This window comes from Lytechinus pictus, chromosome 2 (genome assembly GCF_037042905.1).
Source record: "Lytechinus pictus isolate F3 Inbred chromosome 2, Lp3.0, whole genome shotgun sequence".
Classification (NCBI taxonomy): Eukaryota; Metazoa; Echinodermata; class Echinoidea; order Temnopleuroida; family Toxopneustidae; genus Lytechinus; species Lytechinus pictus.
The window spans coordinates 6637013-6655979 of NC_087246.1; the positions used below are offsets into that span (position 1 = coordinate 6637013).

General features: G+C 33.4%; 1 protein-coding gene across 7 annotated transcripts; it reads right to left on the reverse strand.

Annotated features, from left to right (window-relative positions):
• Window positions 1–5390: 5390 nt before the first annotated feature.
• On the reverse strand, window positions 5391–17626 carry LOC129253619 (thiopurine S-methyltransferase-like). Of its 7 annotated transcripts, none has more exons than XM_064108157.1 (10): window positions 12165–12383; window positions 11725–11780; window positions 11345–11475; window positions 10475–10567; window positions 10032–10164; window positions 9612–9664; window positions 9134–9208; window positions 8549–8637; window positions 7515–7595; window positions 5391–6863 (listed from the first exon to the last, which is right to left on the reverse strand). In XM_064108157.1, the coding sequence occupies exons 3-10, from the start codon at window positions 11467–11469 to the stop codon at window positions 6748–6750; spliced, it is 765 nt and encodes a 254-aa protein (XP_063964227.1). In that variant the 5' UTR covers window positions 11470–11475; window positions 11725–11780; window positions 12165–12383; the 3' UTR covers window positions 5391–6747. The 7 variants fall into 7 exon arrangements, with proteins under 7 accessions (XP_063964227.1, XP_063964249.1, XP_063964239.1 ...); XM_064108179.1 differs by having other exon boundaries at window positions 12311–12370; XM_064108169.1 differs by having other exon boundaries at window positions 11725–11744; window positions 12165–12368.
• Between the last annotated feature and the right edge of the window lie 1341 nt (window positions 17627–18967).

Genomic DNA, 18967 nt, shown 5'->3' on the forward strand with positions numbered 1-18967 from the left:
TGAACAGGCAGAAAATCGCTAGTAGTACCCTTATATGACACACATTGCTTTCTTATAATTAAGTATGATTCAAACCATGTTGACTCTATATTTCTTATGCCAAAATAATATAATTTCTTGATAAGGATATCGTGAGGGATAATATCAAAGGCTTTTCTGAAGTCCAAAAACAGAGCACCTATTATTCGGCCTTTGTCAAGGTTATCGTATAACATCTGTTAGGCACGTCGAGGTGGAATGTTTACTTCTAAAACCTGACTGCCGATGAGACATCAATTCTTCGTGGTGAAGATATTCCATTAATTGAGAGTGAACCGCTCTTTCTAAAATTTTGGAAACGATCGAGAGAAGTGAGATAGGGCGAAAATGGTTGAGTTCGTTAGCAGTCTTTGTTTTAGGAATAGGGACTACTTTAGCCAGCTTAAAATCATTGGGAATTTGTCCAGATTGTATGTAATTTTGTAAGATTCCATACACCAAATACCAATTTCCTGTAAGATTACGCAATCTGGTAAGATTACAGGTGTTCTCGAGACTCTGCTGCAGGAACTTCTTATATTTTAAGGATAATTTTTTTAACAGTGTAGGCTTATTAAATTAATTAATAAGATATTAATTCAAAAAATATATTGGGTTTTTCAGAATGGAATATCGACAAGTTTCATCTCACTCTTAGGAAGAGGAATGGGAAGATAGTCATCATTTTCATATAATAACAAAGTGTCCGTAGAATGTCCCGTTCGTATGTCAAAACTCAAAGCAATAATAATGAAAAATATCAGCTCTATGTTATTAAAAAGTAAAGTACGATCCATATCCGCCTCATAATTTTCCTACAAAGTGCTTGAAATATACAGCTTAAATTGAACCTTTTAAAGATCAAAATATCAAATATTTTAAGCTCGTGCTTCGCGCTCGTTTTAGTTATTTTCATGATAATGCCCAGATTTGAGGTTTAAATCTGAAACACACGCGTGCATGTTTATTCAAATAAGCAGCTTGTTCTCTATTTAAATCATTATCCAGTTACAGATCAGAATATCAAAAATTTTCGGCTCGCGCTCTGCGCTCGCATTATTAATGTAGAAAGATCCCCAATTACTCATTCTTTTCATGATTTACAAAACATGAATATGTTTGTAGGTCTGAATCTCGATTTTTTTTTTTTTCCTCTCGCGCTTCGCGCTTGCATCAATCGTTTAGTTATACCTATCCTGTTCACGATTACAAAAAGTGCTTGGAATTTCCATTTTGGTAGAAATGTCAAAAATTTTCGGCTCGCGCTTTGCGCTCGCATTATTAATGTAAGAAGATCCCCAATCTCTTATCCATTTCTTGATTTACAAAACATGAATCGACTGTCCTAAAAGTAGGTCTCGATTCGCGCTCGCATCAATTATTTAGTTATATAACTATCCTGTTCACGATTACAAAAAGTGCTTGGAATTGCCATTCTTTTGGTAGAAATGTCAAAATTTTCAGCTCGCACTTTGCATTAGCATATTATATTTGTTGAAATATGTAACGTCTTCATGTCTAACTGCAAACAGTCCTTTATCATGTTTATAGGTCACTTTTTGATCAGATCAAAATGTATATTGACAATTTCTCAGTAATTATTTAGTTGCATACACATCTGTTCAGGATCACAAATATTGCACAGAATTTTATGTCAAAATACATGATTTTTTTTTTAATTAACTCACGCTTCGCGCTCGCACTATTTAGATTTCCGCCCCTCCCCCTCTATACTGGCGAAGGCTGGATCCGTTCCTGATGTATCATAGCGACCAACCGATAAATTTGATATTTTTTCGATCGAAACTAACTTCTTTGAGGTCCAACCACGAGATTCGATAATAATTGCAGTAGATTTGCGTTTTTGCAGAGCTCAGCGGCCTAGCAAGAAAATGATCAATCTTCACTATATGTAAACTTTTCAGTTGAAATGTGAAATTTCGGTAGAACTCCAAAATAGACTCAGCTAAATCTCCTCTTATGCTCCTGTTCTACAACTCCACTCGCCAACTCAAGCAAGCCTTCTCCCATCTACTGAAGACTCTCTCACCTCTCAATTTACTACTTTTCTACTTTGTCTACAATATTCTGGTTTACAGTCATTTTAAGGAATACGTTTGTTTCCGAAAGAGATACTTTCTAACCTCCAATTTATCGTCTCCATTTCACTACCTTTTAGTCATTTGCAGGACTTTACACATAATGTACCGTAAGTCCGTAAACCATAATCTGCCTTTATGAAATAATCGACAAATCAATATGTTTTTAGTCTTTAATGTACTGCGTCCAGCCTTATAAAAATATTGACTCAAGATAAATAATACGAAAAAAAAGTATGTGAAAGGTGTCCAAAATTTGCTTTTTGCCATTGAAAGAGAAAAAATGAAATTCTCTAGGACCGTGTGCAATGAATCATGCTCTTCAGCAAAAAAAAAGACCCGCAGCCTTTCTCGGGAACAAAAGACCGTTATTTGTCTTCCTTGTAAATTAAATACATGAAATATACGGAACAAGATGGAAAGAAAATAAGCGGAGGAGAGAAAATTGGTCAAGAAGATTCTAAATTCGACTTGAAAAGGAAGATTCCCAGATCTCGTCATGTTGACTTCGTCATAACAACGAGACAAGAAGACAACTTCCTATATCTCGTCATTTCGACTTCGTCATGACAAGAAAAAGGGAGACATCATCCTAGATTTCGTCAGCACAAGGGGACAAGAACACAAAATCCTGAATCTCGAAAAATGTCGGATTCGTCATGACAAGGAAACGAAAAGACGTCATCCTAAATCTCGTCATGTCGACTTCGTCATGACGAGGAGATAATAAGACATCATCTTAGATCTTGCCATGTCGACTTCGTCATGACAAGGAGACAATATTAAAGATTTCATCATAAATATCGTCGTGTCGACTTCGTCATGAAAAGGAGACAATAAAGTAACATCCTAGATCTCGTCATGTCGAGTTTTTTAGGACAATGAGACAATAGGAAGCGATCCCGGACCTCGTCAACATGGATAAGTCGATTGTTAGGACGAGAAAAAGATAACATTCTTTATCTCATCAGGTCGACTTTGGCATGACGGGAAGATGATGGACACCTCCTAATCTTCTGTTTATGATGGGACCCAATTTCTTTAACTCATTTCCTCGGCATTTTGAGCATGTTCATGATAAGTAACATAACAAAAGGTTGTTTCCATGAAATACTTGGCATTCAAAATTTTACCCTAGCAAAGAGAAACGTCGCAATTTCAGTTTGCCGCATCGTGAGACAAGTGATTATTTCCTTTACCGATTCTATACTACCACGATGATCAACATCTTCCGTAATAAAGAGAAAGTTATTTAAATGTATTTAATCAGGGTTTTTTATTATTTAATGTATGCAAATGTTAGTAATTAATGACATTTTAAAATCATTCATCTGGATATTTTTTTTCCAATTACTACATGAGGGAAAGAGATTACCACTTTTATATATTTCTTTCTGGGTAAGGCATTCTACTTAATCAATTAAAAATCAAATTTTTAAAAAATGTAATAAGCTTTGAGTGCTCATGAAAAAGAGATGTGAGTTTGATACATGGCAATTTAAGCCAGATAGCCTTGACATATATTTTCATATTGCACAATCAGCAACACTCTAAGAAAAGAAAAAAACTGCGTTTATAATAGCGACTTACTTTACACTATTTGCTTTAAGTGTAAATATATCAAGATGATGAAGATAAATATTGATGCTATATACCAGGTAATATGAAGAACTGAAAGACGAGAATATAACGCTGATAAGAAACCACGCGCTGGACACGAGAAGATGGCATGCTATTCTCTGATTGGATAAATAATACAACCAATAGGTATAACTCATTCAGTGTTGGAATGAATACAATAGAAATAAACATTGTATTAAACTATTGTAAAATGGACTTTTCCCAAAGTAAATGTTAGAGAACCTATATTTAGTACATCATATCCTGAAAATAAAAACTGTCATTGTGTTTTAGTGTCAATAATTTATCTTGTCACCAATTCATTACTTGTGTTCTGGTTTTGAAAACCCGCAAAATAAAAATCGGAGTTCGAAACTTTATATTTTTCCCCCTTAAATGCTTTATCTCATGTTTTACTTAAATCGTGTTAATGGTAAATTACATCTCTCGAATTGAAATTTATCAAAGAATTGTTACCAACTTCAAGTTCAGCACGACACCTGGTGGATGTATGAACGTAAAATCCGCGTTATATATGTTGGTACAAAGGTTGTGTTGGGAGATCCTTGTCTCAAAATGCTCGTAATAAACTAGCCACGTATAAGATAACAATACAACTTATCACATCTAAATCGTTATCTCGTTAATGGCTGAAGATTTGGGAATATTTTGCACGTGATGTAATGTTTACATCACGTTTAAGAGAAGAAATTGTGTTTTTGTTTTTGATGAGTCAATTTATCGATTGTTATGAATCCAATACACGTGTTCTCTAGGCCATAAGAGGACTGCGCTTCATTGCTGCATGATCAGCAAAAATATATAGTGCAATTAATGAAATCAAACCCAAAATTAAAGTTGAAAAATATATTATCAGAATGTCTTTGTTTTCATAATAAAATGTAATGTAAACAATGGAGATAAATATAATTCTGTACAGTATCCATACCACGGAAGCTTGGTTTTGATGTATCAATATAGGGTGTCTGTGCATTTGGGGCATATACATACAAAATAATAATGAAATTATGTTATACCCAGGCTGTCCCTTATAGTTTTACTGTATTGCTCAGCGTCAAGATGAATACATACAATTCTTTCACAACGAATATAAAAATAGCCCAACACCTTCACGTTTAACTTTATATCTGACTAACTAATTTCGGCTTTAGATTAATTTAGCAAACATTTTATTATAAAACTTAAAATCCTTTAATTCTTCGAATCCATAAAAATTATACATCCCCCCCCCCCCGAAAAAAAAAGGAAGTGTTCGGCGTTTGTGACTTTGTCCACCGATCAGTTAGTATTGATGCCTTGAAGGGGCATGATTATAAAGAAAAAAAATTAGATTAATCTACACAGGACTCTAATTAAATACGTTTAAAATACATCTTAAAACATATCTATTTTATTGCGGTGTAAATTTTTAATTTCTTTTTTTTTCTTTATCTGTTCAAATCTTCTTTTTTTAGCCTGGGGTATCGCTTTAATCCTTTGGTACTCTGGTTTCTTGCAACAAGCCATATTAGCATTCAGGTAAAAAAAATCACCACTTTCACTATCGGGTAGACTTCGCCTATCATATTTTTAACAAAAATAGTTTAATTTAGCCGGGAAATAACAATAATTGCTCAATTGAACAGAGTGACGTGGAATAGAAATCTCCTTGTTTTATTGACTGACAACATTTCGAAACGCACTTACATCAACTTGATCATTGAGAGATATAATTTACAGTTTTATTCAGCTATCAGCATTCAATAAAGCAACATACATCACATTCATTATAACGATTACTGTTTCATATGTTAAAAAATAATGTAAGATTCAGTTTCCATTTCCAATAATGTTTGTAAATACATATACCTGTTTATGAAATGAGCCGATATAAATAATATAATTAATACATGATGATCAGGATTCCATTCATTGACAATGCAGAAAATGTAAATTATTGGTTGAACGCTTAATGCAATTCTAAACTCTATTCAAGTGATGTTGACATGCTTTCTGTGTCAATATATATAGTGCTAACATTTTATATGAAAAACTATGCGTACCCGGGCTTTCACACATGGAAGTTTTACCCGGTGTATGCCGACTAGGGTTTCATTCATATTCAATGATATAAAGCATTCCATTCTTGATATCAAGAATTACATTTAGTTAATAACGCAAAATATCAAGAATCATTTCGCATTGTTAACAAAAAGGCAATTCTTGAGATCAAGAAATTGTATAAAATGGGATATCGATATACCGTACGTCGGTATACATGGTGTAAGCTGGCTGAAATGTCTAAATGTGACAGAAATATGCGAAAGTATTTCCATTTGTTTTCATCGCTGAACATCCATACGATATCAAATTATCATGAATCGAAAAGGAATTATTTTAAAGATAGACGCAATGTCACATGTAAGATATTTACAATTTAAAAAAAATGCAGGGGAATTAATTTAGAGAAGTATGTGAAGGTTGGTTCGTTATTTCAAGCGAGTTGACTTAAATTCATTCTACTTCTTACCCTGTTAAATTCATATTATTTTTTTTTAAATAATATCAGCGTTTTATCTAGACATACTGCTTGCACATTGCCGCAGAAAGTTGATTTTCTTAGACAAAGCAAAAGTTAGATCCAAAAAAAAAATCGCAAAATTGGTTTATAAAGCAACCTCATCAAAATTTAGTTTTAATAAGATCACGTATCAAGGGGAAAATCAGACATTCCACCATTTTAAAAATCCTGTAAGTAACGTAAGTTTGTTCTCCCGTCAAACTGGCACATCCGACCATTGCCAATAAAGAGAGAATCACTGCCCTAAAATATCATTCGAATTTTACTTTATTACTGAATGCAATAAATCTAGTGACTTTGAACCGTTGAAACTGTTAATAATAATAATACATAACATTTATAAGGCGCACTGTGTTCTGTTTATGGTTTGCACTCAGGAATCAAAATCTCTAAATTATATTCAATACATGACGGTCATTGTTCATTTATTTATTTTAGAGTCATCAGATGAATATTCTCCTTGGCTGATACGACCCCCATACCAGCCCAGTCAGGTTCATTGGTCACATCCTTCTCACCTACATATTCGATATTACATCTAGCACCTGATTTATCAGTGAAAAGAACAAGACAAAATCAATGAATTAATAGGTATTTATTACAAGAATACTAATGGCTTCTAAAATATCCTCTTATTAGGATTCATTTTGGGGTGGGGCGTGTCAATTGACTTTGATATAATTACAATCATTATGATAGCACATTCATACAAGTCACCTAGATGTTGATGCATCTTGTCGAAATTTCAAAATTATAAAATGAAAGCATTGTATCGTTTGAGGGGGTATATGGGTGTAGCTTTTAGGCTAAAAAAACCATCCGTTTATTCGTTTATTCGTTCGTAATGGCAATTTCAAATTCTTCGAATGGCACGTCGGCTAGGCTTCCTCAAATAAATATTTTCAACAAATTTTCTTAGAATTTCAAAGGATCTGTTAACTGATGGAATATCTGGACTGTGCAAATAACAACAAAGAAATTTAATATCTTCTTGTTGTGTTTATGGATTCATTTTACCTTATATGAAAAAAAACAGTTCTGTTCTATGAATTTCTTCAGATAAACAATTTATAACAGTCAGAGTTCTCTGTATTTGTGGTAAAACAATAATATTGAAAAATTTATAAATACCATATAAATCACGAAGAATCTGTGTATTAAGACCCAGAGCATTTAAAATGACCTTATAATCATACCATAAAGAAGATGATAATCTTTCTCTTCAACATCAGGACATGGATAATCCTCATAGACTGATCCAGCCTCCATCTCCGCAGCTGAGAAAGAGGGGAGAGAGAAAAAAATATATAAACAATGAATCACATTTATTTATATTTATTCTATTAATACATGGTAGTATTAATCATCAGCACGGACTATAAGGGCCAATTTACAAATCAGTGAAATGCATATGATTAATAACAAACATAACATATACTACAATATGCACAAGTATAATAGTTGACTTGAATGAAGAATGGAAATCTTTTTGCAAGATAAACGTGTATTTCATGAAAGGTAAAGAAACAGATTAAAAATATTTATAAAAAGAGAGTACGAGATAGTGGTAGAGGAAAATATTCTTCAGTTATCAAAATTCATTAAAACATATTCAAATACATTCAATAAATTCAAATTTATTCAAATTATAATTTTCAGGAACAAGTCAACAATCCGGGATCGAACTATAATGTAACTCCAGTCATTCAGTAGACCTCAAAGTGAGTGTCCTCTGAAAAAACATATATGTTTCTCTATATTAAAAAAATTATTTGGAATTTAGTTCATTACTTCCTGAACTTATGAAAGAAAAAGGGATAGTTTGCAAGATATGCTAACAATATTTCATCACGTTTTGTCGGAATTTTTTCCATTATTTACTGACCGTTTCCTCTCATTTTTCTCTTATATGTTAAACTCAATGGGTAGAAGGGAAAGATACGAGTTCTTAATTTTCGCATAAATTTTATTCACACGGTTGTTATTTCTGTTTGTCAGGTTTCTATGGCAGTTTCAATCACTTGAATAATTTTGCGAGGAAAAAGGGTCAGGTCTTTAAATCATGTTTTCATAATGATATAATAAAAGAATAAAAGCGGGGAACAACTAAAAGGTTTTGATAAGTTTTTTATTTCGAGTTTGATTTTGGATTCGCTTAATTTTATGCAGATTCAATTCATACCAGTAAAAGTTTTAACCATCCAACTAAATACGAAAAAAAAAGTAATACCTTTAGATTCATCATCCCATATAAATTGATACGACTGGTTCAATATCCGTCCACCTGGCTTCAAAACAGATAACAACATTTGGCCGTACCTGCAAAAAGTCATCAGAGGGCGTACCAACAAATTTAGAAATATGGCCATTGATGACCATCTTTTCAGAGAGTCATATAGGATGTGTTTCATTCTTTTTTCTCAGAAGACATTATGGCTTCATTTAAATAATACAACATAAGTACAACTTATCCAATCACAGCAAAGTATAGAGCGTCAATGCCTTTAAACCAGAAAATGTTCACATTTCGTTGAAATGGCTGTCAATAACAGATACAATGATTTCGTTCGAAAACACCATGTAAGCCAACCAACTGCCGTGATTTTAATGGCTATATGAACACAGACTAATTCTTTGGTCATAACTGTTACTTTTTAACTTAAGACAATTTCATGATATCATGTTAATGAAAAAATAATATTTAAAAAGTACTAACAATATTTGAAATATTGAAATAAGCCATTTATGACATAAATTATTGTTACGTAACTTTGACAAAGGAATAAAGAAAGATAGGAGGATAGATTTAACTTACTTTGGTCTATCTGGTGTACTAATGACTATTAATGCACCACAGTCCCAAATACCATCAACCTTTTCCATTAGTGAGCTGAAAATGGGAATATTTTTAGATAATTGCACATTATTAAGTAAGCAAACATCCATTGACTTTTAGAAATAATGTTATCACTATATTTGTGTTACATGCGTATCCCGTCACAAGGTTTTGCTTTCAGGAAACTGCGCTTTTTCTGTTAACAAAAATATATTTTTACGACAAACCATTTTGTATATTCATATTGAAAAATATATGTTTGTGAAAAATGAAAAAAAAAATTATTTGAAATTATTTACAATAGGATGAATTAATAAGAATTCAATATACAAAGAACTGTTTAAAAGAAAAGAAAAGTTTAGTTAAACTTTTCTTTAATCATTTCGGTCATTAAAACCTTTATCTATTAAAAACAAATAGATATACAATCTCAAAACTCTGCATGGCTCATACTTACACGTCAAAATCAAACATGTTACATTTGAATAGTTTGATGGTCTTTTCCTTGTTCTGAAAAGATAAACAAAATGTATCATGATAGTGATAACAGTATTGCCTCTGTTGTTGTTGTTGTTTTTGTTGCTGTTGTTGTTGTGTATGATGTTGATGTTGTTAGTATAATCATTATTATTGATGGATTATTGATGATTTCTTCAAGATTGTGGATGGGTACCAATCTATACTCAGACTGAGTGGAAAGAAAGACCACCAGATTGAGATTTTAAATTCAATTTCGCATCGGCCCCCTGTGTCAACTAAAGGAAATTAGATGTAATAATACGTTAACCAAAAAGTGTAAAGATATCCAGGCGCAGATCAACGGGGGTGGGCTTTGGGGGCTCTCTTAAAAAAAAAGAAATAAGTCTTTCAAACCCACCTCAAACACTTTTCCATTGGGGATGTTTGGTAGATCATTGACTGTAAAAGACATCTGGTATTTCTCGAAGAACAGACGAAACGATTTCTCTACGATATCAAGGCCGATAACACGATGTCCCTGGTCAACCAACCTTTAATTTAAAAAAAACAGACGTGGCGGGAAAATATTTAGTGGGAGTGTTTGAATGATACAAATCTAATTTGTCGGTCAAAGAGATATTCTATCCTCATTAATGATGGGAGAGAAAAGCTGTTATTTTCCAGATAACAAACAATGTCACTGATGGTAACCATAAATGAGCTGAAATTTAGAATCCTAATTATCATTTTGGTCGCAATGAAAGTATTTCATTACTTTTTCCATCCGTTGAACAATACAAGAGTAACTGATTCATATAATTCACAATATGCCAAATGAAATTTAAGTACCATGTGACTTACCATTTTATATCATTACTCATTCCACATAAAGGAAGAAATATCGTAGATCCAGTCTTCCCGTTCGTTAGTCTATCAACAAACTTGATAAGATTCCTATTTTATTGAGAGACAAAAAAAAGATACATTGCAGTAGATATTATATTTGATTCAAAATGATGCGTCTAGAAGTCAAAAAGAAATGTCAAGCATACGCATCATTTCAAACAATAGACTAATGGCATAGAATTATGTACATATTTACAGTTGTATTATATTCAAACGATGTTACGTTTTGTCACGTCTCTAATCACAATATCTAACCTTAATTATCACATCAAATTTAAAGTTTTATTAAAAAAAAAACATATATCGGCGCTATCGGGGGCATGTGACGATCGGAGTGACGACCTATCTATTAACCATTTTAATCATTATTTTGTCTCCATAATGAAATGTAATGATTGAGAGTCGACAGCATTATGTTGCAATAAAAACAGATAAAATTTAAGTGTGTCGACTTGACAAGATAATTTATTAGTACGATATCATTCCATCAGGTAATAGGGCAACTTATATTGGTGTCTACAAGGCAAGGTAGCATAATTATTGTGTCTCCATCAGGGGCGGTGCTACAGAGGAGCCTTCATTGGAGCCCGGCCACCCCCATGATTTTCAAGTAGTGAAAAAAAAATTGAAGGAAAAGGATGAAAGAAGATTATCAAAAAGAGAAGTCTTGGTCGTGTTAATCTACAATACTGACCCCTCTGTTTCTATTTCAAAATGACGTCATCCTGAGGTCGTCTTGCCGGCCCCAATCAGAATATCATGGAAGTAGTTCCTTATTAACAGTAAAGTTTCTTACCAACATGACCAACAAAAGGAATAACTTACTGAGTAACAGGTCTATCTGCATGATCCAGAGGTTTATCATCTGTACCAAGCCATGTCTTTTCCCATTCTTCCTCTGATGGAACCGGGCCAGTTGGGGCTTTTTCACTTTCACTTTGGGCAGACATTATTTCCTGTAAAAAAATAGATGATTACATTGTTAACGTAATAAGTTTCACATAAATCCTTAAAGCATCCGGCAAATATATTTTTTTCTAATATACAAATATGACACAATTAATCACTCTTTAAAATACATTAATAATCATTTACTCTCTCGCAAATTTCGGAAAATGTCAGAACAGTAACTCGGCACCTTTAAAACGTTTGTGCAATTCCGTCACTGGTATCCATGATACGAAATGTCTACCAATGTATCTCACCTGCTAGTATAATACAGCTCCTGCAATGTTAAGATATTATTTTACTGTTCGATATACTGCCAAAATAATATGTCACACATTTACCCTTTTTACACACGCTAAAATTTCCTTAACCCCGTACTATAGGTGGGGCTAAATTGCCATTTAGCCCCACCTATAGTACGGGGTTAAGCTTAGCCCACTTTCTTTTTACACAGCATTTTTGCAAAGTGGGCTAACCCCACCTTTAGTACGGGATTATTTGGCCCTGCAAAAAAGCAGGGTTATCCCAGCAATTGCGGTGCTAAGAGCGATAGTACGGGGTTAAGATCGCTAGTGTAAAACGAAAGTGGGCTAAGCTTAACCCCGTACTATAGGTGGGGCTATATGGCAATTTAGCCCCACCTATAGTACGGGGTTAAGGAAATTTTAGCGTGTGTAAAAAGGTACGAGTGAAGTACTTGTACTACGAATGATCGACAAAAACCACTAGTCCGGGGTTAGCGAGTTTCGTGTGTGAAAAGCAAGCATTCCTTATCCGGGGTTAGCGATAACAATTTGGCATGTGTGAAAAGGAAAAAAAATAGTACGGGGTTAAGGATAGTACGGGGTTAGCGATAGTCCGCGGTTAAGAAAATCCTGTGTAAAAAGGGTAATTAAGTCCTACAGCGTTTGTATATGAGACGCCGAATGTACCAATATTATATAGAACAATTATTTGTTATATAATCATTATTTATTAAATAATAACTATTATTTATATATAATTTACATTTTATTTGTAAATAACTACTATCATATAAAATATCATTTCTAATTATTTATATATAATTCCAAGTAATACTTCATTATTTGTAAATAATAATAGTTCGACATTCCATTATTTATAAATAATGATTATTTGTTTTTCATTATTTATAAATAATGATTATTTGTTTTTCATTATTTATAAATAATGATTATTTGTCTTTCATTATTTACAAATAATGATTATTTGTTTTTCATTATTTATAAATAATGATTATTTGTTTTTCATTATTTATATATAATGATTATTTGTTTTTCATTATTTACAAATAATGATTATTTGTTTTTCATTATTTATAAATAATGATTATTTGTTTTTCATTATTTATAAATAATGATTATTTGTTTTTCATTATTTATAAATAATGATTATTTGTTTTTCATTATTTACAAATAATGATTATTTGTTTTTCATTATTTATAAATAATGATTATTTGTTTTTCATTATTTATAAATAATTTGTTGAGTTTTCCATTATTTATAAATAATGATTATTTGTTAAATAATGAAAACGTCTACTTCATTATTTATAAATAATTTTTTCGAGTGCACCATTATTCTCATTATTTATAAATAATCATTATTTAATGTTCGAGTTTTCCATTATTTATAAATAACCATTATTTATTAAATAATGCCATTATTTATTAAATAATGCCATTATTTATTAAATAATGCCATTATTTATTAAATAATGGAAAACTCGCTATAACATGCAAATGTGGGACCGCCCATGATATGAATATTCATGATGCGATTTCCTTTTTCGTGATTTTTCTTCACAAATTTTTGTCCATTTCCTCTTCATAATGACATTTCTTGAAGCAATTTTCTAGGGATATGGTCTGATTGTAATATTCTTCATTTTCTATATAACTTCGTCTTCGTAGAAATATCAAAAAGTGTAATTTTATACGATTTTTCCTACAGTTCACAATCCCCATAGGCGCGCGTGTACGGTAGGGACAACCGGTGAATCGACGGAGTGCTCTTCATCGAAATACTACGTTGGTTCGTCCCCGGAAGTGGCGGGCGGAATTTAGCCCGAATCCTCGATGGAAGTCGATCAAGTGAAAAGTAGAAGGGCCTGTACAAGTACACTGATATATCAGTGTACTTGTACAGGCCCTTCTACTTTTTATAAATATTTCTTGTTGCTTTTTTTGTTAAGTTAATTTTTCCTGGTGTAGAGATAAGTTTCAGTTCTAATAATGCACTTCAAATACATTTTGGAGTGTCTAGCTGTTTGAGGCGTTTGGGGCGATTTCACCCTGGCCCCAAAATGCTCGCAACGACAATACGGGGGCATGATGATGACCCCTAAATTTTTAAAAACTTATTTTTCTATTGAAAATTATCACAAAATTCACCAAAAGTGTGCACGAAAGCCTTCGTATTTCACTTTTAAAACTCCAAAAAGTGCCCAAATGACAAGCTTGGTCGCTTCGCTGTGTCGCTTTCAACTTGAGAACGTTTACGCGTCTGCTCCGGCCCCCCCCCCCTCCTCCGAAAGAAATTCTGTATACGGCCATGCTCTAAAGAGCCTGGCACATTGATTTATGTATACTTTCATTTTCATTATTTTAATCTCATTATCAACATGGCCTTGCGCAGAATTTTTTCCAGGGGGGCCGGGGCCGGAGCATGACGCGCGTAAACTTTCTCAAAAAAATCTTGAAAGCGAGACAGCCACGGGACCAAGCCCAAATGACAAGCTTTGTCGCTTCGCTGTCTCGCTTTCAACTTGAGAACGTTTACACGCGTCTGCCCCCACCCCCCGAAAGAAACTCTGTGAACGGCCATGCTCAAAAGAGCATATGGCACATTGATTTATGTATACTTTCATTTTCATTATTTTTATCTCATTATCAACATGGCCTTACGCAGAATTTTTTCCAGGGGGGCCGGGGCCGGAGCATGACGCGCGTAAACTTTCTCAAAAAAATCTTGAAAGCGAGACAGCCACGGGACCAAGCCCAAATGACAAGCTTTGTCGCTTCGCTGTGTCGCTTTCAACTTGAGAACGTTTACGCGTCTGCTCCCCCCCCCCCCCTCCTCCGAAAGAAATTCTGTATACGGCCATGCTCTAAAGAGCCTGGCACATTGATTTATGTATACTTTCATTTTCATTATTTTTATCTCATTATCAACATGGCCTTACGCAGAATTTTTCCAGGGGGGCCGGGGCCGGAGCATGACGCGCGTAAACTTTCTCACAATTAAAATCTTGAGAAAGCGCGAAGCGACCAAGCTTGTCATTTGAGCTTGGTCGCGTCGCTGTCTCGCTTTCAAGATTTTTTTGAGAAACTTTACACGCGTCCTAGCTGCTCCCCCCCCCCCGGTAAAAATTCTGTGTAAGGCCATGATGATAATGTGATAAAAATAATGAAAATGAAAAGTACATATAAATCAATGTGCCATATGCTCTTTTGAGCATGGCCGTTCACAGAGTTTCTTTCGGGGGGTGGGGGCAGACGCGTGTAAACGTTCTCAAGTTGAAAGCGAGACAGCGAAGCGACAAAGCTTGTCATTTGGGCTTGGTCCCGTGGCTGTCTCGCTTTCAAGATTTTTTTGAGAAAGTTTACGCGCGTCATGCTCCGGCCCCGGCCCCCCTGGAAAAAATTCTGCGTAAGGCCATGTTGATAATGAGATAAAAATAATGAAAATGAAAGTATACATAAATCAATGTGCCAGGCTCTTTAGAGCATGGCCGTATACAGAATTTCTTTCGGAGGAGGGGGGGGGGGGCCGGAGCAGACGCGTAAACGTTCTCAAGTTGAAAGCGACACAGCGAAGCGACCAAGCTTGTCATTTGGGCACTTTTTGGAGTTTTAAAAGTGAAATACGAAGGCTTTCGTGCACACTTTTGGTGAATTTTGTGATAATTTTCAATAGAAAAATAAGTTTTTAAAAATTTAGGGGTCATCATCATGCCCCCGTATTGTCGTTGCGAGCATTTTGGGGCCAGGGTGAAATCGCCCCAAACGCCTCAAACAGCTAGACACTCCAAAATGTATTTGAAGTGCATTATTAGAACTGAAACTTATCTCTACACCAGGAAAAATTAACTTAACAAAAAAAGCAACAAGAAATATTTATAAAAAGTAGAAGGGCCTGTACAAGTACACTGATATTTCACTCTCTCAGCTCATATGCACTTGATCGACTTCCATCGAGGATTCGGGCTAAATTCCGCCCGCCACTTCCGGGGACGAACCAACGTAGTATTTCGATGAAGAGCACTCCGTCGATTCACCGGTTGTCCCTACCGTACACGCGCGCCTATGGGGATTGTGAACTGTAGGAAAAATCGTATAAAATTACACTTTTTGATATTTCTACGAAGACGAAGTTATATAGAAAATGAAGAATATTACAATCAGACCATATCCCTAGAAAATTGCTTCAAGAAATGTCATTATGAAGAGGAAATGGACAAAAATTTGTGAAGAAAAATCACGAAAAAGGAAATCGCATCATGAATATTCATATCATGGGCGGTCCCACATTTGCATGTTATAGCGAGTTTTCCATTATTTAATAAATAATGGCATTATTTAATAAATAATGGCATTATTTAATAAATAATGGCATTATTTAATAAATAATGGTTATTTATAAATAATGGAAAACTCGAACATTAAATAATGATTATTTATAAATAATGAGAATAATGGTGCACTCGAAAAAATTATTTATAAATAATGAAGTAGACGTTTTCATTATTTAACAAATAATCATTATTTATAAATAATGGAAAACTCAACAAATTATTTATAAATAATGAAAAACAAATAATCATTATTTATAAATAATGAAAAACAAATAATCATTATTTGTAAATAATGAAAAACAAATAATCATTATTTATAAATAATGAAAAACAAATAATCATTATTTATAAATAATGAAAAACAAATAATCATTATTTATAAATAATGAAAAACAAATAATCATTATTTGTAAATAATGAAAAACAAATAATCATTATATATAAATAATGAAAAACAAATAATCATTATTTATAAATAATGAAAAACAAATAATCATTATTTGTAAATAATGAAAGACAAATAATCATTATTTATAAATAATGAAAAACAAATAATCATTATTTATAAATAATGAAAAACAAATAATCATTATTTATAAATAATGGAATGTCGAACTATTATTATTTACAAATAATGAAGTATTACTTGGAATTATATATAAATAATTAGAAATGATATTTTATATGATAGTAGTTATTTACAAATAAAATGTAAATTATATATAAATAATAGTTATTATTTAATAAATAATGATTATATAACAAATAATTGTTCTATATAATATTGGTACATTCGGCGCCTCATATTTGTATTGCCAATGCAGCGGTAGTGTAGATTGTGTCTGCATGAGCTGATCATACGGGGAGCTAGCATTGCACATCAGTACGCATGGACACAATAGCCGAATAGCCTACTCTCTGTTTGATCAGATTTGAACATTCATATTTGTCAAGTTCATGAACTAGACGTTGAGTACGACCCTGTGCAAACAACATGCAAATACACCTCTCTTTTATATAGATGTGATATCATGAAAACTGTATTCAGACTAGTATATACTGTCCGCTGCATGTATAAAATCCAGTATCCATGGCAAATGCCATGTCCATAATGTATGCTTCTCCAAGTTATAGACTCAACAATATACTGCGGTTAGTCAAGTTTGTATCCATAGAGCAGACAAACGCTCAGAACCATAATTCACCACCGTGCCCCGGCACCGTGCATGTCGTTATGATCAGAACTATATTATTCTTGGTTGATAACAATCATACTCACCTTAATTTACCAGTGGAACATTATTGACCAAACGTCGAAATGATAGACAGACTGCAATATGACGTCTGCTTCAGGCAGAAAAATTGAAAAACTTATATCGTAACTCTTCTGTTATTACCACTGCAATGAACAAGTGGAAGGGATCGAACTTGAATGGTAGTAATGCAAAGCTATTGATATTTCAATTCATTTATAAATGGTTTGGTCGATATTAACGGATCGCTGCACATTACTAAGTGTACAATATGTCGATGCATTCCATATAATAGTGGTTTACAGAAATAACTAATTTCTATTTTAATGGAATAAATGACACAGTGAGTGATTCGTAATACAGATTTGCTTGTTCACAGATAATGATAACAACAACAACAACAACAATAATAATAATAATAATAATGATAATAATGATAATAATAATAATAAAAATAATGATGATAATAATAACAATAACAATAATATTTTTTTTCATATACATCTCCTATGCATAAACGCATATAAAGTACTACGATCTCTCACTTTTTTTGTGACGAGGCCTACCACGAAACGTGCATGGTTATGCAGTGACATGAACTATTATTTGGATGTCCCATTCCCACATTGTGTGAGGGAACGAAGCGATCTGGATAATTATAAGAGAGAAAATGATTCACGACCCCCACAAAGGGAGAAAGTGTGAACTTCTGATATCACTTTCGGAATATCTATCACAAAGTTTAATGTTTATTTTTTTTAAAGGTTAGGGTCACGGGAACTATTTTTAACAGAGGGTTCTGGTTGAAATTTGACAAGCAAAAAAAGGGGGTTCACTAAAAAATAAAGGTCATTTGGATCACGAGTAATTTGCCAAGCAAAAAAAAGGGTTCCGCAACAAAATGCAGGTAATTAAATTTCTGATATTAAGCATACCTATACCAGGGGGTGCTGCCTATAGTGAATAATATAGGCCTACGCAGCACTCTCCCATCCCAGCTAAATCTTGGAAGCACTTCAGCACCCCTGCTTCCCAAAGCCATTAAAAGGGTCAAAAAATTTCGCTCAATCGTGCTTTTTTTTCTTATTATTAGTATTGAATAGAAATTTGCCTCTTGTGCCCTGTTCTGCCCTTCAAAGTTATCATAATAAGACAATTATTTTTCAAGGCACAAGACGTGTTCTTATCAACATGATTATTATTTGTGTAGGTCCGTAAACTGTGAAACAATTTATCTAAAGGCATAATGCACCATCTTTGAATTGCTTTAAGACAAATCTTAAGAAAAAAAACTTACGTCCAATCCCTAACTTAAGTGATTTGCTTTATTTCAGTTGTGGGACGATTGTTTTTACGATTTATTTACTGTTTTTATTTGATATAATGTACATAAAGTTGCCCCGTATTTGTTTTCGTTTTTTCCTTTGTAACAGGGGCCGCGGAACGGTTTTCAAAGTGGGGCGGGCTGAGCCAAAAGTGGGGGGCTGACCATGCTAAAAATCACAATCATATGGTAATTTTTACGTTTTTGTAAACGGTTTTGGAAAAAAGTGGGGGCCGAAGCCCCCCCCCCCCCCCAGCCCCCGGTTCCGCGGCCCCTGTGTAATGTAATGTACTTTGTAAGTTTTTTTTTCATGTAGGCCTATTATA